At 26.0% G+C, this 23,018-nt stretch overlaps 3 protein-coding genes across 4 annotated transcripts; 1 reads left to right on the top strand and 2 right to left on the bottom strand.

Annotated features, from left to right (window-relative positions):
* Nucleotides 1-10,851: 10,851 nt before the first annotated feature.
* Dna2 (DNA replication helicase/nuclease 2) lies at nucleotides 10,852-16,002 on the bottom strand. The gene is made up of 15 exons (XM_015509143.2): nucleotides 15,720-16,002; nucleotides 15,223-15,659; nucleotides 14,996-15,124; nucleotides 14,650-14,896; nucleotides 14,392-14,579; nucleotides 13,748-14,014; nucleotides 13,470-13,676; nucleotides 13,191-13,391; nucleotides 12,892-13,122; nucleotides 12,287-12,830; nucleotides 12,034-12,227; nucleotides 11,772-11,958; nucleotides 11,553-11,702; nucleotides 11,320-11,496; nucleotides 10,852-11,257 (listed from the first exon to the last, which is right to left on the bottom strand). The coding sequence occupies exons 1-15, from the start codon at nucleotides 15,804-15,806 to the stop codon at nucleotides 11,096-11,098; spliced, it is 3,408 nt and encodes a 1,135-aa protein (XP_015364629.2). The 5' UTR covers nucleotides 15,807-16,002; the 3' UTR covers nucleotides 10,852-11,095.
* Nucleotides 16,003-17,557: 1,555 nt separating this feature from the next.
* On the bottom strand, nucleotides 17,558-19,969 carry LOC107162318 (uncharacterized). The gene is made up of 8 exons (XM_015509156.2): nucleotides 19,723-19,969; nucleotides 19,273-19,636; nucleotides 18,823-19,190; nucleotides 18,551-18,706; nucleotides 18,319-18,460; nucleotides 18,154-18,218; nucleotides 17,934-18,022; nucleotides 17,558-17,864 (listed from the first exon to the last, which is right to left on the bottom strand). The coding sequence occupies exons 2-8, from the start codon at nucleotides 19,372-19,374 to the stop codon at nucleotides 17,743-17,745; spliced, it is 1,044 nt and encodes a 347-aa protein (XP_015364642.1). The 5' UTR covers nucleotides 19,375-19,636; nucleotides 19,723-19,969; the 3' UTR covers nucleotides 17,558-17,742.
* Nucleotides 19,970-20,323: 354 nt separating this feature from the next.
* On the top strand, nucleotides 20,324-22,553 carry LOC107162314 (RING-box protein 1A). 2 transcript variants are annotated; one of them, XM_015509152.2, is made up of 2 exons: nucleotides 20,324-20,486; nucleotides 21,988-22,553. In XM_015509152.2, the coding sequence occupies exon 2, from the start codon at nucleotides 21,993-21,995 to the stop codon at nucleotides 22,323-22,325; it is 333 nt and encodes a 110-aa protein (XP_015364638.1). In that variant the 5' UTR covers nucleotides 20,324-20,486; nucleotides 21,988-21,992; the 3' UTR covers nucleotides 22,326-22,553. The 2 variants fall into 2 exon arrangements, with proteins under 2 accessions (XP_015364638.1, XP_015364639.1); XM_015509153.2 differs by lacking the exon at nucleotides 20,324-20,486 and adding an exon at nucleotides 20,557-20,818.
* The last annotated feature ends 465 nt before the right edge of the window (nucleotides 22,554-23,018 follow it).

Raw genomic sequence — 23,018 nt, 5'->3', positions numbered from 1 at the left:
ATTTTCATGTTACATTATTTTATTATTTTAAATCCTGAGGGAATAGATTTAAAATAATATTTATAAATTTATTTCGTCTTTTTTTATTTATTTTGCTAACACGTTTTCGATATATTGGTCCAAAAAATTCATCTATACCTTTTTTAAAATCAATAATCACCTCAACTAAGAAGAGATGAATCTATTAACTTTCGAAATTTTTAAAGATTTGGTGAAAACTAGAAAATTGGAAAACAAATTTTAAAAGCTTTAGTTCCTTGTTCAATTCGGTCAGTTTATCAACATAACAGCGAGAAAGTTTTTAAAAAAAGTGAAATATTTTTACATTGAAACCTATGTGGCCATTAGGGCAAAGCCCTGGAAGATCTGTTTGTTATCAAACACTTACGCCCCCAAATATTTAAAATATTATTAAAAGGATCTTCAACTATGTGAGCGTGTTATATTATAACACAACAATTTTGTTCCAATCTAACAATGATAAATATAGACAACAGTAAAATATATTTTTTTTTTGATATTAAAGAATCAATATAAATTACAATGAATATTATTTCAAAATCTAAGTTGTATTGTAACTAGCTAGCTAAAAGTATACAAAACTTTGTTCAGAAATAAAAGAAAGAATATATGACATAATATCCATTATAAAGCATTATTAAAAAAATCGTAAATAATTCTGCATTTATAGGTTTTAAGGTTTTAAAAATTTTAATATCCGTTACCTCGAATATAAATCAATGATACATGTAATTATAATTTGTATTATAATATTATTGGTGTACTATAGTTGTGTCATAACATATTTTTTTATTGTAATGTATGAGACCTTGTAACTTGTAAATCATAATCATAGCTTTAAATTCAATACACTTAAAAGACAAAAGTCGAAAAGTAAAAACTACCTATAAAAATATATAGGTTAAAATTAAATTAAATCATTAAGAGCAATAGTTTACAATTTGGAATATTAAATATCCAACAATTTCAACAACTGCAAATCAAACAATCATTTTACACGGGCATTATCTTACAAGATATTTTAACGAGTATCCCATGAATTATAAAGCTTTGCAGTAATTGAAAATATATTTTTATTTTTAATCAAGTTAGAAAATATTAATGAAAATACATTTAAAAAAAAAACAATTACCTATAATACATTTTGTGTGAAGAGTACGCAATATTGTTTTAGATTTTGAGCAGAGCGATAAATATAAGATTTTACTATAATTTGTTTACACAAAAAGTAGTTAATGTAAGACGAAATTAAAATATTTTCTGTAAACCCAATTTTGTTAAATTTGATTTTGTTTTTTTGGTTTAACACAAATACAAATAACCATAAATACTTGAAATTTTCACCAAATGTTAATATTAATATTTTATGTAAATAATACATTTAAAAAAATATTTTTACTCTTTAAAAAAAAAAAAACCCTAATAAGAGGTACCTCATAAGATTTTTGTATAAATTTAAAAATATAAATGATACATTGGCACCATTTTTTTAATAAGCATTTAAGGTTCTAATTTTGAAAAAATTCTTCAAAATTATGAAAAATTGACAAAATAAGATTCCACGCAAGTAGTTTATAGTGTAATCAACAAATTTTAAAATATATAATATCACAGTTTTTTTTTTTTAAATTAATATTTCTAGTTTTAATTTTGATGAGATTAGAATTATTAGATGTTTAAACGAAGAAAAACCATTTTAGTTATTTTGTTATTATTTAAAAACGCATTTGTAAGTAGGTACCCGGAAATGTTTAAGTATATTATTTATTTTATAATTTCTTGTCAGGTGACACTGCTGGGAGCCTTCCTTTTCTGTAATTAATGTTATTTTTTTTCTTTTTCTTTTTAAGTCACCACACTTACTTATTATACACTGCAGTATGTATAGATTGTAAATACACTTTTATCTTCAATAAAAAAAAAAAAAAAGTATATTATTTTATTATATATAATATACATTAACATTTTCAAATCCAATATTTTCGTCAAAAATTAATTAAATCTATATTAAGTTTTTATAGCAGTATAACACATAATAATATATTCTAACAGACCAGTGGCGAGGCGAGCTATTTTAACACAAGGAGCAAAGATTTTAGTCTAGATACTCACCCACCCAATATTTTATCAAATACACAAAAAATCATATTATCTTATTGCTTATTTATTCTATAGTAGGACGTGGTTACATCACTACTTCTAGTATATGATCAATTGTAATACCCACCCACCCAGAATTTGGAAGAGCGGCTGCTCCTCTGACCCCCTTCACCACGCCACTGTAATTGACCATTTTCCATAAGCGAAACTAGGGGGGAGGAGATTAGTTCCTCAAAACATGTCCCATATTCTCTCAGAATCTTTTTGGATGCAATGATTTATCATTCAATTCAAATTTAACAGATACATTACAGTGACTTACCCCTCAATGACGAAGACCACTCGACACCTACTGTACAACTGAACAATTACCTACTCATTTCTTTTTCGTTATTATTTGTATTAAATATTTATTTTAAGGTGGCATTAAGAAATAAGAATTTTAAGATGAGAAACATACGAGGTGGGTAATAGAAACCCACTAGAAAACTAGTACTAGGTATTATTAAAACTATTGGAAGTTTTGTTTTTTTGACAAGTTTCATGACTTACAGTAACAATACATACATTTTTCGTCTGGAAATAACAGTCAAATTATGAAGACGCTTATAATAAACTTATAAACTCAAGGACAAATTTTAAATGAAAATCAGTTTAGATTATTAATTTTAACCTAAAAATAATAAATAATAAAATCATAAGTATAATATATATCTAATTATGTATGTGTATTATATTTAGATAGTTAATATTTAATATTTATTCATATCTGGGTAAAATAACACTTATTTAAAAAGGTCATCACGTATTTTTAAAATGTATTCAGTTGCGTATTACGTTCTTTGAAAGTTCTTGCCGTTCCTGGTAATTATTATTTATTTATTTATGAGATACGAATATAGTGGGATAAACAAACATAGGAGGTTCACTTATGTAATGGTTAGGTACCCAAATTATTAATTAGTTTTACTCTTTTAACATTTCAATTACAATTCTTGATTGCGTTGAATCAGGTTTTATTTAGATAATATATAAAATTCTTTAATATTTACCTCTTCTATCACGCCACTACGCCTTGTACAAAATAATTACAAACCATCAAAATTACCTATTTTAAATACCAATTACAGATTATATATTTTATCTTTTATAATAAAATAAAAAAGTTACTACTTCGAATTTAGATATTATGCTCGACACGATTACACGAATGCTTTATTTAAATATTATTTTTATTTATTTATTTTTTTTTATTAATTAAAGGCTTCAAATACAAAGGTTTATTAGCCTACAATGGTTTACATGTTTAATTTAAATTTTTAAATATTATTATAGGTACCAATAAATTCATATGTCCACCTATATTATTTAAATAGTTAAATTCAAACTTTGAACTTGTAAAATATGTATTGGGTACGTTTTTATTTCGGATTCTTAGTGGATCAATGCATTGATTATAAAATAAATATAATGTGTTTGTGTGTGTTTGTTTGTCTGACATCACTTTTTGCGGAGCAGTTAAATTGCTCCAATTTTCAGTTTTAAAAGGTTTTTGGGAACTCTTAATTTAGTTGATACTTTTAAAGGTTCAAAATTCTTACTTCTCAATAGGTTATAGGTACTTTTAAAAATTATCAAGAACAATTTCAAAAAAACAGAAATATCTACGCAATACAAGCTTGCAATAAAATCTATTGCTTATTTTATTGTTTATTGAGAATAAATAACTGAAATAAATTTGATTAGGTAAAATAACATTTGTTATAGACATTTATTGGAGTTTGAAATCTTAATAAAATTGAATGTATTCAATGGTATTTCAATGATTTCTTATCACACAATTTTTTTATGATCTTAAAAACTCTTACAAAATTGCATGCAAATATGCCCTTAAAATAATCAAATATTATATTATCTGATGCACTATAAAACAATATCGCTAAAAAACAATCAGTATAAATAATAGACTACTAATAGGCTAAACAATAATATATCAATATTTAAAATATAACTGCTTTTACGTCATACCAAATGGATTTATAAATCAAAAATGTGAACCAATAAAAAAATAATATGTATTATGTAACACTATTAAGTATAGGTATTTATAAGATATTATTAGTATATAGCATTTTAATATTTAAATAATGAAAATTGGTCTCAGCAATTATTAACGTCCTAAAAACAAACACCAATTTTATTTGTCTATATTAAAATTCACTTTTTTATATAATTCATGATTAAATCTAAATAATATATTTAAATTATCGAATTCGGTGAAATTAAAATGTCGAGTAATTGTTAAGCTAAAGACATGTACAACCCGGGTTGTATGAACGGCCGTTTATATATTACTGGATCGTAAATATTGTATTCATATAAACTTGATAAAGTTTCGTTGATTTATACACCGAGAAATTAATTTACTGTATACAATAATTAAATTTATACCAAACATTCAAAACTTTGTTAGAAGTTTTTGCTTGATAATTTGACGTTGGATAACTTAAAAAGATTTGAAATATTTTAAAAATTTTATCAAGTATAGAAAATTCCAGTATAAGCATTAATTGAAAATGCCATGTATCTAGGGTAGGGAATTTGTTTTAGAGTAACACCAATAGCTAAAATCAATTTTCTCAAAAATTGATTTTGCGTAAAAATTCCCGTTTTTTCTTAATTTTTTTTTTGTTTTGTCTTTCCTGGTGCTTTTGAAAACTACTGGAAATTTAAAAACTTGACCTCTCCAATGCACCAACTAGATTCACGTTCTAACCGATAAAGCTACTGAAGTTTAAAATCGAAACATTATTTCAAAAGTTTATTGTGTACACAGACACACAAAAAAAAAGAAAAAAAACTGTGTAAAAAACACACATCATTGTAAAATCAATACATTCATCGCTGCGCCCAGAATCTAAAACACATTAGTATAGCACTATAGCCGTATAGGTACTTACTTTAATTTGACTGACCAAAGTAGGAATTTTACAATAAATTAAAGATAATGCACAGTACACACCATCCCCTCTCAAACGACACCCCTGATTATAAGTAACAGATGGTACTACAGTTGTAATCTTTTATACTTGTACAGTTGTAATACCTATGCGGTCAACACATGTATCACGATGATATTCTTACAATCATCTGTATCGGTGACAATAATTGAGTGTTAAGTGTATACAAAACATACTTTACTATAGTACAAATAGTACCTACAATAGTACTGAATATCAATACACATACAGTAGCACTGAGATAATATTTTTATTTACAGGTGGATACCTACCTAGCGATGATACCTATAATTTATAGTAGTAGGTAATTATCACAATTTAATATATATACTTAAAATAAAAATATGTTTTAAATTGTGGAAGATTCAAATGATAATATTAGAATAAATAAGAAAATTAACTTAAAGTGCATATTATATAGCCTATAGGTACTTAATATATGTATAATATATGCTTAACATATCTTTAACTGTTATAGATAAAATTATCCATTACGTTTTAGGTTCTGAGTGGAGCGATGAATGTATTGATTTTACAATGTTGTGTATGTTTTTTTTTTGTCTGTTTACACGATAAATTGTCGAAATAATGCTATGATATTCAACTTCAGTAGCTTTACTGGTTGGAAAGTAAATCTAGTTAGTGCATTGGGGAGGTCAAATTTTGAAATTCCCAACAGTTTTCAAAAACACCGGTAAAAACCAAAAAAAAAAATTAAAGAAAACGGGAATTTTTACGTAAAATCAATTTTTGAGAAAATCAATTTTAGATATTGGTGTAACTCTAAAACAAATCACTGTAGATACATGACATTTTATAAACATGATAAAATTTTCAAAATATTTCAAATCCTTTTTAAGTTATTTATAGACATTTGAAATTTTCAATCTTATTTTTATAAATGACAATAAAATCTTATTCGTTGAGTAAAAGAGCTTCAAAATTTAATACAAGACTCCTAATATATTGTCACAATGGCAGTTAAAAAATATTTAGAATACATAGTCACAATTTTTTTAATAAGCATTGAAAGTTCAAATTTTGACAAAATACGTAAAAATCACGAAAATTTGCAATTTATTTTTAGTTAGAAATTCATAAAAATGTATCTTTTTTATATTATCTAAGATTTAAAAATTCATAATAAGATTTTTCATGAGTTTGTATACTTTTATCAAATAAAAAATGTCTACCGAAAAGTCAAATTAAATTTTATGAGCATTTGAATTACAACATTCGATATTCACTTAATTTATTTTGTACCTATATTCTTAATTTATTGTTATTCTAAAATGAATAACTGTAGAAACTTGAAATTTACACCATATGTTTATTTTATCAATTTCTATACTTGATAAAATTTTCAAAATATTTCAATACTTTTTAAGTTATTTATAGACATTTGAAAATTTTAATCATTTTAGTTTTAGATTCTGAGCGGAGCGATGAATGTATTGATTTTACCATGATGTGTGTGTGTTTTTTTTTTGTGTCTGTCATCACGTTTTGGGGCAGTAAAAATGCTTCGATTTTTGACTTCAGTACCTCGTTCGATCAGAAAGTGAATCTAGTTGGTACTTTGGGAGGTCAAAAGTAAAAAATTCTTAATACTTTTCTAAATAATTGAGAAAAACAAACTAAAAATTAAGGGAAAAACGGGAAATTTTACGCACACTCATTTTTCGACAAACTCGATTTTGGTTTTTGATGTAACTTTAAAACAAATGACCATAGATACATGAAATTTTCACCTAATGTTTATATAAGTATATTCTATCCACCATGCAATTTTCAAAAAAATTCGACTTAAGTTGAACTATTCATAGGCATTTCAAATTTTCGATCATTATTAGTTTTTTTTAAATTAATATCGATAAAAATTTATTTGTTAGGCAGAAAAGCTTGAAAATTTAATACAAGGCTCTTAACATATTGTTACAATAGCAGTTGAAAAATAAAAGAAATTCATAGTCACAATTTTTTTTTATAAGCATTCAAAGTTTGAATTTTGACAAAATACGTAAAAATCACGAAAATTCACAAATTATTTTAAGCTAGAAATTCATAAAAAATTTTCTTTTTAAATCTTAGATTTAAAAATTTAATACAAGATTCCTTACAAGTTTTTCAATCTTTATCACAAATAAAAATTCCACCGGAAATTCAAATTAAATTTTTATGAGCATTTGAAATTTAAATTTTTATAACATTGGATTTTCACTTTTAGCGATTTCCTTATTTTGGTGTAACTCTAAAACAAATTACCGCAGATACTTGAAATTTTCACTGAATATTTATATAGGCAATTTCTATATTTGATAAAATTTTCAAAATATTTTGATTTGTTTTGAGCTGTTTACTGACATTTTAATTTTTCAACTTTTTTAGTTTTTTTTTCTATAAATATCGATAAAAATTTATTTGTTCGGTAGAAAAGCTTGAAAATTTAATACAAGGCTTCTAACACATTGTAACAATAGAAGTTAAAAAAAATTAAAAATTCGTAGGCACGATTTTTTTTTATAAGCATTTAAAGTTCAAATTTTGACTAAATACGTAAAAATTACGGCAATGTTCAAATTATCTTAGATAGAAATTCATAAAAGTTTTCCTTTTTAATTCTAAGATTTGAAAATTTATTAATACAAGGCTCCTAACATATTTTTACAATAGCAGTTGCAAAAAAAAAGGAATACATAATAACAATTTTTTTTTAAGCATTCAAAGTTTGAGTTTTGACAACATATGTAAAAATCACGGAAATTCGCAGATTATTTCAAACTAGAAATTCATAAAAATTTTTCTTTTTGAATCTAAGATTTGAAAATTTTTAATAATTTATAATATATCCTAGACAGATAAACCGTCTTCGCTCAGAATCGTTTTTTGTATACAATGATATAATATCATTGGATTCAAATTTAATTCCATCCATTACAGTAACCCACTTGTATCCTACTGTACAGCAGAGCGACATACACGACTTACCCGCTTTTTTTATATAAATGTAAATACAATTTTATCCGTTGGGTCAAAACACTTGAAACTTTAATTTAAGGTTCCCCAAGTGTGATATAATAGCAGTTCGAAAATATTAAAAATACAAATGCACTTTTTTTTTACAACCATTGAAAGTTCAAATGTTGACAAAATATATTTAATTGAAAAGTTACGAATTCAGTTGTTAAAAATGTATAAAACATTTAAATTTTATAACTAAAGATTAAAACTTTAAAACAATGTTCCACGTAAGTAGTTAATTCAGCTGCAAAAAAATCTAAAAGCTATTCAAACACAATTTTTTCATAGTTATTTTAAGTTTGGATGAGATTACATATTAAATAATCCAGAATGACAATTTTAGTTATAGTTGTAATTTAAAAATATTATTCGTGGGTACTTAAATTTCTAGAGTATACTTTATATTCTAATATTAATTGCTGATGTTGTTAATGAGTTAAATTAATACTAAATAATATATTGTATACAGGGTGATTCTTTTATCAAACAACACTCATTATTTAAAAAAGTATTGACTTATTTCAAATTTTTTTTTTTCAAAATTGTAGATTTACATTGTTCTTGAATTGCTTATTTTTTAAATATTTTTCACTCTTATATTTATTAGATAAACTACTATCAACTTTTGATTTTCAAATGGTAACCTATACTTAAAATTTCATAAATAAATAAAGCTATTTTTGAATTAATTATTACGTTAAAATTTCGAATTTAGCGCTAGTAGTTTATGAGTTATAGGTATTTAAAGTTTAGATTGGCAGAGTGGAGTGGTACGGCGGGTTACCCCGCAAAATGTTTGTCCACTACTCCGCTTATGTAAACTTTAAATACTTATAACTCATAAACTACTCGTTCTAAATTCGATTTTATCTATCAAAATTTTTAGAAAAATATTCTGCTTTGGAATATGAAATTAAAAAACTATGTTGCCATTCAAAAAAGTGAACAACTTAAAAAATTATAAGGATAAAAAATATAATTTTTTTTAACTTAAGCGTTGGGTTTTTTAACAACTTGAAACTATGTCAAAAAATATTTTGAAAAAAGTCAATACTTTTTTTAAATAATGAGTGTTGTTTGATAAAAGAATTACCCTGTATACCTACTATGAATGAGTGAGTTGGATTTGTACGTAATGAATATGATTTGATTAATTTAGAATTTATTTTATAGGTATCTACATTTTTTTTTTTTTTATAACAACAATATAATAAATCAATATATAGAATAACATATCCTAGACTAATAATCCACCTCCACTCAGAATCGTTTTTCGTATACAATGATATATTATATCATTAAATTCAAATTTAATACTATCTGATACAACTACTTACTCTACACCAGAGCGATATTCATTTACTTATACGGTTTTTTTGGGGGTGGGGGCATTTAAGATATTTAAAGTAGGTAACTATTATTAGTCAAAACAAAATAATCTTAAATTCCTACCAATACCAAAAACTTACCTAAAATTACCTATAATATTTTCTTACATTATTCTCTATTTATTTCTCCTAGTTTCGTAGTTTTAGCATTGATTTTAGAATATATTCTAAAATCAATGGTTTTAGTAAGGCAGGTATTAATTGCCTATCTAACAATAAAATAAAATATTAGGAGTCAGAGTTTAATATAATTATGTTTCATTATAGATTGTAATATAGTTTTCTACTATACTAGTAAGTAGTAATTTAAAATAAACTATATGGATGTATGATGTACGTGTATACTTTCAAATCGGAATATTTAATGGAGTTTAAAATAAAATGTGTTTATTTTCTATTTTTGTATTTTTGTTCTATTTCTTATCAGTAGGCACCCAATTTGTAGTTTAATATATTTTTCAACTTTGAAAGTTTATAGTGAACTAATACAAATAGTTACCACCTAGGACCAATCCGGATATCTTCGAAACAACCAGGAAACCAATTCGGATACACCGGTTATTTTTTCGAAAATAGTGTATACCTTTTTGAACAGATTTTACACTTAATTTAAAAATTGTACAAATATAACAGCATGATGCACATGGTAATATATATTATTTGTATCAGCTATCGTCCATGAAATGTGATACCATTGGTTCATCACGTGTTATTTCTTTGTCAGTCAAACGTGAACAAAGTGCAAATTATTGATAATTGCCTAACCAGTTTGATTTATTATCAATCATGTGTCAGATTTCTCACACCAATCTGAATTGGCCCGAAAATATCAAGCGCATTGTTTTTTTTTCACCTTTAGAAATAAAAAAACAGAAGTTACAAACTACGATCATTCAATATAAAACGTAAATGTCAGTAAGAGAGAGCTTGATAAATGGAATAATTCAAGGTTCACAGGGGCGCAATTGATACACAACAAAATGTATACAATTAGCATATTTTACTTCATTACTTGTACAATGTTTGCGATTTGATTAATATGATTCATTCATTTACGCATGTAGGCCAGTGTTGATTAATTATAAGTACCTCATATAAGATGACATATAGATATCACGTGATCTACTAAATTTTAATAGTTTAGATGCCCAACAAGTATAACAACATACATAATGCATGTGCCATCGCGTCATTGAATATTTCGCTATACAATTTTCATTAGGATTTTAGAAATAGGTACTTACTTTATGTCTTCATGATTAACGGGGAATTAAATAAACTGAAATCGTAAACTGTGATGCTTAAAAGTTAAAATATTATTTTATTGTAAAAAAAAAAAATGTTGTCCAATAAATCTGTGTGATCTCCTTAAAACTTTTAAAAGTATTATGTACATCTAGGAAATTTAATGTTCATTTTTAAGAAATCTTTCTATAAATCTTAAAATAAATTACACCATAGTTAAACGTATTTGTAGAGGTTATCAATTACAACTTACAATAATGAAATATAAAATTAATTATAATTTAAGCTCTATGTAAAATTTCACATTTGAGGTAGTCTTATAATATTAGTAATATGACTGAACAAGTTATTGAAAGTTTCATAATTTTTCATTGTGGTTACATCACCAATCATTATTAGCTTATGTTTTGCTCTTGTTATAGCTACAGTTATTCTTCTTTTATCACTCAATATACCAACATCCTTAAAATATATGAATTATAAAAATTAATATAATGTATGAATAATTAAAATAATTATATTACTTTAGTAACAGTATTTTTTGTACATGAGTATATTATAACTTCTTTATCTCGTCCTTGATATTGATCTACTGTGTTAACTTCAATTTCTGAATTCACACAAGCCATCTCATTTTTTAAAAGTGCTACTTGGGCCCTATAAGGTGCAATGACACCAATTGATTTAGCTGAAAGTCCACCCTAATGACACAGACAACATCAACACATGGAAATACATTTTAAAGATTTTAATTTACTTGAACCAAAAGTAAAACAATTTTCCTCACAACTTTAATTTCCATCAAATTTGTATCAGTGGAACTACTATCCACGGTTCCTGTATCTAAGAGTAAAACAGACTTATCTAAATCTGATGATACAATATTTTTACACCATTCATCACTAACCTAAAATTTAAAAAAATGTATTTATTTTCACAATATTACAATTATCAATGTTTAAAAATATAAACTTACATGTTTTTCATTAATTTTAATTGTTGCATATTTTACAGAATCATTAGCACATTGCAAACTTCCGTTATAAGTATATTTGTTAGCTAGTTCTGCTATAGGACCATTCATTCGATATTGCATATGAAGTACAGCAGTAACAGATGGCCTGTCTAATCTGTCAAACATACTGACATCCATACCTAATTCTCTAAAATAGTTCAATTAATATAAATGTATTTTTACTAAATAACTAATATTTTAAACTAAGGGATTAAAATTTTACTTTGCTTTTTTATTTTTGATTAGTGGTGGTAGTTGTTGCGGGTCACCAACTAAAACAAACACCTTGGCCGAATGAAGAGCAGCTATAACGGATGATTGAACCACTTGGGTAGCTTCATCTACAATACAAACATCAAATGTGCGTTTTTGAAGTAATGCATGTCCACATCCAAGGCAAGTCACACCAACAATACTCTATTATAATTTATTTTGTTCTTATTAAACAAGCAAAGATAATTGGAAGAGTATAATACCGCTTGATTGTACAGCTTTGATAATTTTTCACTGGTGTCACAACTTTGAGAGACCACTTCATCACATTTTCCCCACAAATCTGGGTGAACACGCGTCTTTGAGCCCAATCTCAAAAAATCAATTTTATTTTTATGTAATAACAACAGTAAGTTGTCAACTGCTGAATGAGTATGAGAAGTGACCAACACTGACCGACCCATCAGTACAAGTAGCCGAATAAGAGCAGCTACAGTTGATGTTTTACCAGTTCCAGGCATACCTTTAATGAGAGCATAGTTGTCTGCAGCCAAAGTCTTGATAATAGCACACCTCTGAGATGAATTTAAATTTAAAGTCAATCCTGAGCTTTCAATGAATGAATCTAAATGATTGTATGATGATAAAAATGAAGGCATTTCTTTATCAATAATAAATCGTCTTAACTGAGCTGAATTTTCACTCGGTTCTAATAAAAGTGCTAAACTTGAAAAATTAAATGATATCATTGATTGTGACTCGTATTTATCTACATGGAAAACGATAGATCCTAGTTTGGATAAATCTCTGAAAATAAAATCTTGATAAATACAAATAAAATATGTTTTTCAAATTCATTTTATTTTACCTATCTAATAAAACATCAATTGATGTTTCAGTTAAGGCTGAAATAAAACCAGTTGCAACTGCATTTCGATGCTTTGTACTGACTACTACATAATTATTAATAGAGAAATTAGTGTGTTTAATTTTATCAGACTTGTTTGATTTTTCCATTGTATTTAAATAATACCGGTTTCCCTGTTCTTTTACCACATTTTTAATTTTTAACAAACTAATACAGTTTCCACGTTTTTCACTGAAAAAATATAAATCAGCTTAATATATCTGCAACATAAATAATAAATACAATGAATTATCACTAACCGCTCAAAATAAGACAATGTCCATAAATCACTAGATTTTGCGGATAAATCATCTCTATTATTTTCGATTGAATTTTCCAACTGTAAAAAAGCAGTCCACTGCATTACATAATTAATATGTTCAGATTTTAAATGGCTTATAGCTTGAGGGCCTAAATTTTTTAATGGATTATGATGATCCAATTTTTCAAAACCTTCTTTGCTATAATTTGTTTTTGTTTTCAAGTATGTTAACAATAAAATTTATACAACAAATAAATGAAAATAATTTAAATTTTACCTTAAAACAGCAGAACATGCAGTTAAATAAGGACATTTTGAGCATGCACTGTGGTGGTTAATAGGTTCAGGTAGGGTTGGAATATAGTCATCAATAGAGTCTGAAACTATTTTATTTGCATTTAAATAGTGTACAAGTCGATTCCGTAGCATTATCAAATCTCTTTTTTCTCTATGACCAACTTTTACTTGAGTCAATACATTTTCTCTACAACCATAATATATGCGTTGATAATTAATTAATTAATTATAAAATAATAAATTACTGTTTAAATTTACCTGAGATATAATAATAAACCTGAATCTACATCCATACCCAATTCTTTCATCATTATTGTATACAGTATTACTTGGCCACGATGTTCCTCACTTCCAGAAGCTCGACCAGTTTTCAATTCAATAGGCATAATTTTGGATTTACCCTCATAATTGGCTAGTACAGTAATATCTACTTTACCCTTAACACCAAATGCTGGTACCCATAAATTATCTTCTATATCTTCAATCGAAACGATTTTGCCTTGCCAAGTCTTTTTTTCTTTACCTCTAATAATGTTTTTGTTTTAAGAATTTCATTACTTAAAATGATTTTTGATTATTAAAATACATTATGAAATCAAAATGAATATAGTCAAATTTTAAAATAATAGTAAGAATAGGTAGTGAAATTTGTTTTAATCTCTAGTAATTTGATTGTATACTCTGTCCAGTGGGAGAATGTGTCGATTCAATACATACCTTCTAGTCACCCTAGTTCTTTGTTAAACTCGTTTCCCTATGGCAGAATATCGTGGAAGGATTTACAAAAGGATTGATTTTGATAAGCTCGCAGTTAAATCTCTTGTTGGACAGAGTATAGATACATTTTATAAGATAATAATATTTACATTAATATTGATAATTATAATTTAAGTATAACTTACATTTGATTATCAAACATATAAGTTCTAACAAAGTTTTGAATGTTTGGTATAAAATCCATTAGTTCTTTTTTGGTTGTTTCAAAATTCATGTCTGATTCATAGAGGGTGTGCACAAAACCTGGACTATTAACCATTTCATCTACTACAGCTTTTATGTCATTTTGATTAAATTTCTTTCTTTTCAAAACCTTTAAAAAAAAAATGTAATTAATTAATTGATTAAATGTAAGGAAACAACATTTTTTTTTATATATTTACCGTTTGAAGCATTTGGTGGAGAAGTGTTCCAATAACCATAACTGCAGAAGAACAGTCAAGTCCTTTATAAATATCCGCAAGAACTGAACGTCGTGAACAAAATAATGATCCAACAATTGTTGTGCCAGAAACTAAAAAGTCTGAGTGTCTGGTAACAAAACCATAATCGCTATTTACTGTCCAATGATTATTTACTTTTTTTGCCATTACAAATACAATATCTCCTACTTCAAATAAACTATGAAGCCTAAACACACATTTAATCATACACAAGACTATAAATATCAAGTACAAGAAAATACATACAATTAGTAATTGAGTGGTAATAAAATAATGAAATATTTACCAAATACCACTAAGATAACATACATCTTCCTCATAACTTTTACAAGAACTCAAAGTTAAGCAAAATTTGGTAAAATCTTTTTCAATTTTTTTTATAAGACATCGATGAGGTTCATTTAAATTAATATCGCTAGAATACATAATTTTTAAATATGTTATTACATTATGTAAGAAGAATATATTAGGTATTTTTATTGAAGTTCCTAGGAACTATAAACTATAACTAACCAATCCAATGAGAAATCCAAACTAAATTCAGTATAGGAGCTTTCTATTGATACTGTATCAAGTGAAAATGACTGACTATCGACATCATTATAATCACATTTCGATATTTCTTTGCTCTTTGTAAGTAAATCTACATTTTCATTAGAACAATTTGCAACAAAATCTGTGTTTAAAACAGTCAATTTGTCTTTGTGTTCAATGCCATCAACTAAAACAGGATTTATACATCTTTTAGATTTGGTAGCTCTTCTTTTTTTCTCCAACACTGGTGATGGGGGTATAACATCGGGACTTGATAGCGGACTTGAAAAAGATTTAGAGTTAGGCGTTGTACAGAGTCCATTTCCATTATATTCTGTGATAGTTTCTGATGACTCCATAGGTATGCGTGAGAATAGAGCAGTGATTTTCATCTGCTTGGAATTGGTAGACTGACTCTGAAAGAACGCATTTGAATACCATAATGAATATTTTTATAATTTTAAAATCATAAGTACCTTTTGAACTTTGCTGTGAGATCTTTTCATGTTGATTTTCGACTCACAATTATTGGAAAACAGTGGTTTTAAATTCAAATAAAACATGCAATTATTTTAAAAGTTAAGTATAAAAAAAAATAATACTTAAAAATAAATCACAATTACATTGTTTTAAAACTAACTTCAATTTTGGTATAGGAAAAATGAATATAAGATGATGCACTTGTTGGCCGCGGTTTTAAGATTGAATATTCCACAATTTTTTTAAACCATTAAATCTAAGTCTAACCTGAAGAGTAATAAGGGCATTATCAAATTGTTAGTAAGAATATTGATGATAAAAATTCCCGCCATTTATTTATTAATATTTTTACCTTTATGACACGATTAAAGATATCTTTATATCTTTAATCGTGCTTTATGAGCTTAATATAAAATATAAACTATAGTTCTGTTTTTATAGCACGATTTAAACCTATCTTAAATCGTAGTTTATAGGTAGGTCTATGATTATAATATAAGTTTATTATAGAAATAAATTATCGTAATATCGTCCATCAACTATTATCATTTTATCAAATATCTTTAATCGTGACATTAACTTCTAGGCTCTAGTGTCTAGTCTAGTAGCCTCCTAATTATCAACAGAAAATTTAAATATGACAAAATTGCTATTAGCTAATGGTTATTTTTATTAAATATTTCTAGTTGATTTGATTTGATATTCAGTATAGTAGTTCAAATCAAAAATTCAAATTTAATTATTTAGTTTAATTTTAATACAATATTCTAAACAGATTTGTGATAATCAGTATCAGTTGTTGCTTATTAGCAAACTTTTATTTTGAAAGGAAACAATTGAATCTATTATTAGTGACTTGTGGCTATATAGTGGCTACTGCAGCTACTCTAGTACAAACTACAAGACTATTGACCGCCACTTGTCAGCATCGAAAATATTGTTGGAGAGTAATTTCGTATCTGACAGTAATCATAAAATATAAATTAAATATACTTTAGGACTAATATATTTATTATTTATCAGTGACAGTAGGCACCAATGACTTATTGTTATATTCTGGAATATAAACCAAAACTTAGTTTTATTAATATTGCTGCCATAAATCGTAATTGCAGTATTTATTCTTGAATGTATGCTTAAAAACCATAAATCAAGATGTAAGTACTATACTCTAGTATACTTCAGTTTAAGTTGACCCACTCTCGCGCATGCATACTGACCCGCCGAAACGGTCAGACTCCTCTGGTTGGTGAATGGTGATCTGTGATTGGTCGCCGATCGTCGTTAACTATCGGAGACTGGTGTCATAGTCAATAGGTGGTAAGGCGACATCGGACACTACCGCTGCGAGACATGTGCAATCATGACTGGTTTTCGTCTGACGAGTGGGTCAACTTAAACTGAATAGAGTATTTACTTAGACAGTAGCTACTACACTAGTGTAAATAGTACAATTTACATAACATTTAATTTAAATAATATTATGAATTTGTTTGAAAATCATATCTATCACAGATAATTATAATACTGAAGTATTCACATCTTTTTTTTTTACAAAAAATGAGCTTATTAAAGTTAAATAGTACTTTTCATGAATTCAGTAAATAAAACAAAATTCTTAATATTCTACAATGGGAAACACTGTGATTAGATTTTGAATTTTAGATCTCTAACGTTTTTATCAATAGAAAAATTCTAGATAAGTTAATTAGGAAGACCAAAGAATACATAAATAAAAGTATTGAAACACTATAGACTATAAACTAAAATAATACATACATATTTAAATGTATAAATTAATACTTTGTAATTTAAAAATAAATAAATAATTCAATGAAGTTTGAAAAATAAAATATTTTGCAGCTCAATACATTAGTTTATATACTATAATACATTACAATATCAAGTACATTTAATTTACAAAAATTTAAAATTACATCGCTAAAAAACTTAATGTTATTAATTACATATTTTTAAACACATTAATATAACAAATAAGCTTAGGTTTTTTGATACATTTCAATCATCAAATATTTCAATCACCTCAATGGGCTCAGGTTTAATTTCAGATGCAGTTAGTAATCTAGTAGCTAGTTTATCTTGTCGAATTTTTTGTACTTTTTTCTTTACTGCCATAGCACCTATTTCAAAATAATTAAAATTTGAGTTTAAAAGAATTAACTAAATAAATAAAACATAAATTTAGTTACATTTAGTAGTTTGGTACAACACTAACAAATTTTCTTTTGATTTCTGTTTATTTTGATTTCTTTTGCTACTGTTATTTGCAGGCGTAAGTCTAAAAAAGTCAATAATTATATGCATTTTTATTTAACAGAAATATAATGTATTATTATATGATTAAACCTATATACATAATAATTATAGCATTATATTATAATAAATAATTTCATAAAAAATAGTTCTTACGAGCTTTTAGGGGATTCAAATAATCTAAATATACCATTTCCACTAGTTGTTGACATGTTTAATGGCTGTAAAAAATAAATTTAATAAAAATAAAAATAAAAATATATTTTTGCAACCATATATTATTAGGTAGGGATGCTATTAGTAGTATTAGTTGAAACATACACTATCTCTTAGTTCAATGAAGTAAAATATTAGAAGACTGAACAACATAATTGAAAGTGGTAGCTGATTATCATTATTCATTGTTAGTACTTCAACTGAAGATAGCACAATAAATGGCACCAAGAACAAGTAAATTGATATCCTGTTGAAAAGTAACCAATAATTTATAAACAACTGGAAAATCGTATAAAATTATTAATTATCTAATTAATAACTTTTCTTTTGCCCTTACCAAATAACACAATGTACAACAAACTGTCCAAAGCTTAATATTTTGATAAGCATACTATTTGTTTTGTTATGACAAACTTTCAACAGTCTAGCAGCTTCTAATGTTCCAAGCGATAAATTAGACAGCCCAAGGAATACAAAACCTGCTTCTGTACAACTGTACAATTTTAAATACTAGTAGTATTAGATCACTTTGATTAAGGTCTAAAAACCAATGTTAAACTTCCTCAGAGTAAATATTACTAGGGCACTAAAAAAAGTAATTTAAATTACCCAAAACAGTATGTTGAGGCAAAGAAACTAAGTACAGCACCTTTCTTTAATGTACTTAACAATGGTCGCTCTTCTAAATTGTTTGCAAATGATGTATAAACGCTGTGTAATAAACATGAATAAAGTATGATAAACTTAAAATTTCTTGATGGATCCACTGATTCTGTAATTGCACAACGATCCATCATTTGGCGCAGTGAATCCAGTAACCAGTATATTAAGGATGAATCTGATGACGTAGATGGTTTAAATGTTGAAAAACATATTGGAACACTAATGAAACAAAAGACTCCACTAGTCAATGAATGAAATAAAACATTTACTTCTGGTAACTTGAATTTGTATGATGAATACATTGAAATAAATTTCTAAAACAACAAAAATAAGTATGCATTATCTATTTATAATTAATATTTCATGTTAAATAAAAATTGAATTTGAATAATGTACCTCAAAGAAACCGGCAATCCTTTTAAAAAGAACTAACCACAAAATAAACATAATTACTATACCAATAATAATACCATTTTCTTTTAAAAATATTGCAAACATGATTAACTTTTTTCTTAATTAGCTGTAATTTATTAAAACTGTTTTCTGAGGAAAATACTTAGTTAAATTATATAAAGATAGGTAACCACACATCAAAATTAAAAAACAAGAAAAAAATGCATATTTTAAATGATATAGTTATTTGATAATAAATAAACTAATTAAACTTAATATTTCCAACGGCCAACACCTATGACAATATACAGAAATCAAAGACTGATTAATGACTACTCCAGTACTCGGATTACTGATTTAGTGATTTCTGAAACAGTGAAAACTGAATTACTGAATACTGAATAACTCAATAGAAAACAATAAACATTTTAAATTTTAATCTATAGGAAATACCTGTGTCCTGTGGAGTGTGATTTTTAAGATTTTTAGATTATTTATATACCATTATTTTATAGTTTATTATCTTGATAAATGATAACAATATTTTCATAGAATAAAATTAAAATATTATAATTTCCTTCAAACAGTTTTAATGGATACTTATTTAATGGTAATTAAATTTGAATTGCAATGAAAAATGAAAATATATTGAAAAAATTAATAATATATATTTTTATTGAAAATTGAAATATTGAATACTGAACACTGTACAGCATAGACCTATAATAAATATTAAATATATATATATATTATACGTCTATGCTGTACAGTAACCACAACGTAACCGTCGTATAACCACTCTGTTTATCACCTATGATATTCCATGAGATAAATTTAGCTGTTATCTCGGGGAACCCAACTTTACTGCCCGTAGTAGTTCATACGTCCTCTATGTACCGATATATTATATATATATATTCAATACGTCATAATTATGTGTAAAATCTTGGAAGAAATGTTAGCAATAGTTTTTTCAAGGTTAGTTATTGTTTGGTACATTTTGCTTTTGGTTATATTGCATTATCATTGTCAAATATAACTACAAAAGCACAAAACACTATTTGGCATTTTGCAGCTGTTTTCCGGTTGCAAAGATCTTAAAAATTTTGATACCTAGATTCTTGTATAGCATTGTTACATTGCACTCTTCTTGCTTGTTCTTTTTCATTATTTAAATACTGAGTTATTTTGACATTTTGAAGACCGATAGGCCAAAGGTAAGTTAAACACTTATGTGATAAGTGTTAACTTTTTAATTTTATTTTAAAGTAAAACATTATATATTTATTTTTACTGTGTTTGGATATTAAACCATTTAATTATCTTAAAATATGTATAATATATGACTGTTGGATCATTTTAACTATACTGTTCCAAATAAAAAGGGAACAGTAGTTGTAAAACTAGTACAGTTTTGAGTATCTGACTAACAATAATGATAAAGTATCACCTTTGAATGTTGCCTATTGACCATTCAAGAATATAATCTGACCGTGTTCCATAGCTCAGCGTATGTGCGCAAAGATGTTCCTTTCTTATTTTGAATAGAGTAAATATTTTAATTAAATTAATTAAATAACAATTTTTATTCTTGTGGGTTGAATATAAATTATGATATCAATAGATAACTGTATAAATCATTTAAGTGGCATCTCGTATTAATACTGAAATACCTATTTAAAAATAATTTTGCATTGATTTAATATTAAGACGTTTTAAGAGAACACTTCACCTATATGCGTTGTCTGTATCTTGCAAATGTATAACATAGTAAATTGTATGTCCTGAGAATAACCTATTTAAATCTGTTATGTTTATTATAAGAGTTGATTGACCTAGGTATTGTTAAATTTGGAAGTTAGAATATAATCTAGTGAACATAGTAGGAGTTTTTTAATTTAAATTTAGAATCAAATTTTGGGTATTTTTAAATGCACAAGTAATTTATAACATTAAAACACTCATAATTTAATTCAAAATAGTTAAAATATAAAAAAAAATCCTAAGTGGTCACTAGATTATATTCTTATTTTCAAATTTGATAATAGTCAATGGATAAGTTGAAATAAATTCTCTCTTATATTGAACATAACAGAGTTAATTGATTAATTTTACATGTTCCACGTTTAAAAGATAAAGACAATGCATGTGAATGTAGCATCCTCTTAATATAATATTATGTAGCCTGATATAATCAATAAGAATTTTGTATTTCTTCAAAAAAATTATTTTTCTAATTCAACTAAAGAATACAATTATCTTATCAATATTTTACCTACTTATTATTAGTTTATTTTATTAAAAATATTATATTAAATATAAGCGATAATACTTAGTAAACAAAAAAAGATTGAACTGCATTGTCTGTATTCCTTCTAAGTATTTAAATTATTTGAATTAAGGGGGGGGGCAGGGAATTGAGGGATTTTTTTCCCCTTTGTATTATCCCCTTTTATTTTTTTTCTAACCAGCATTGTCTAAAGTAATTTCTAAATTTTATTAAATATTTAATATATTTATATATCAATGAAAAATTGTAGATGTCTTAAACATTTTAAATTTAAGATCATGTTCCATTTATAGCTGAATTTTTAAATGATTGAAATGAATTATTAAATGTTGTTAAAAATGTCCAATGTTTTTTTATATACATACAATTTTAAATTTAATATTTTTACTACAGTTATATAAATTATATTTTAACAAATATTTAAATAGTAAATATGGAAGTTGATGAAGAAGATGTTGAAGCTCCATCATCAAGTACGAGTAGCCGTGGAGAAAAGAAAAGATTTGAAGTAAAAAAATGGAATGCTGTTGCTTTGTGGGCTTGGGACATTGTTGTAGACAATTGTGCCATCTGCCGTAATCACATTATGGACTTATGTATTGAATGTCAAGCCAATCAAGCATCGGCAACTAGTGAAGAATGTACAGTTGCGTGGGGTGTGTGTAATCATGCATTTCATTTTCACTGCATATCTCGTTGGTTAAAAACTCGACAAGTATGTCCTCTAGATAATAGAGAGTGGGAATTCCAGAAGTATGGTCATTAATAGAAATACATTTTAAGTTTTAACTTGTTTTTTTTTCATTCTTTGTATGGATAATAAATATTGAAGTATTATTAAAATTTCATTAAAATTAATATAAAAAAAAAAAATTTGCTGGCACATCACTGAATTTCCTTTAGTCAAACTATTTTATAAGATATCATCCTGTAAAATATTAAATTACATACATTATACAATAAAATAATCTGTCTAATATGGATTTTCTGATAATTATTGTTTTGTTTATTTTATTATTTTTTATTGATGCAAATAACTACAGAGTTATTTATTATAAAGCCAGTTTGAAGTAGTGTCAATGCACCCTTCACTCAATACATAACCTAACCTTTCACCCACCCACCCACCTTTCCTTACACACATACATATTAATGTATTATTAGGTAATAATAATTTATTATACATTTATACACCTATATATTCTAAATTCTAATATAATGTATCACCATGACTATTCCTCAAGTGTCAGTGCATGTTGCATGTCTCGTGACTGCATTACTACTACTGAAACCATCGTTAATTAGAGCAATACAGCAAGATAATTATGTATACTATTTGCTATTTACACTGTATTATAATATAATACCTATAATATGTCAAGCAGTTAACCACCTACTCACCCACCCCAAAATCATGTGTATCCGTCGATACACTTGAGGTATAGGATAGCCGCCACTG

The sequence above is a fragment of the Diuraphis noxia genome, unplaced genomic scaffold (assembly GCF_037042655.1).
Source record: "Diuraphis noxia isolate RWA-SAM2 unplaced genomic scaffold, SU_Dnox_SAM2 contig0002, whole genome shotgun sequence".
Lineage (NCBI taxonomy): Eukaryota > Metazoa > Arthropoda > Insecta > Hemiptera > Aphididae > Diuraphis > Diuraphis noxia.
This window is presented reverse-complemented; position numbering and strand designations above follow the sequence as displayed.

Coding starts and splice junctions, on each gene's coding strand:
- Dna2 (XM_015509143.2), bottom strand. CDS start 15,806: ATGTTTTATTTGAATTTAAAACCACTGTTTTCCAATAATTGTGAGTCG. Junction 15,125..15,222: donor TTGGATTTCTCATTGGATTG/GTTAGTTATAGT, acceptor TATGTATTCTAG/CGATATTAATTTAAATGAAC. Junction 11,258..11,319: donor CAAAAAATACTGTTACTAAA/GTAATATAATTA, acceptor ATATATTTTAAG/GATGTTGGTATATTGAGTGA.
- LOC107162318 (XM_015509156.2), bottom strand. CDS start 19,374: ATGTTTGCAATATTTTTAAAAGAAAATGGTATTATTATTGGTATAGTA. Junction 19,191..19,272: donor GGATTGCCGGTTTCTTTGAG/GTACATTATTCA, acceptor TTGTTGTTTTAG/AAATTTATTTCAATGTATTC. Junction 18,219..18,318: donor TCATTGAACTAAGAGATAGT/GTATGTTTCAAC, acceptor TATTTTTTACAG/CCATTAAACATGTCAACAAC.
- LOC107162314 (XM_015509152.2), top strand. CDS start 21,993: ATGGAAGTTGATGAAGAAGATGTTGAAGCTCCATCATCAAGTACGAGT.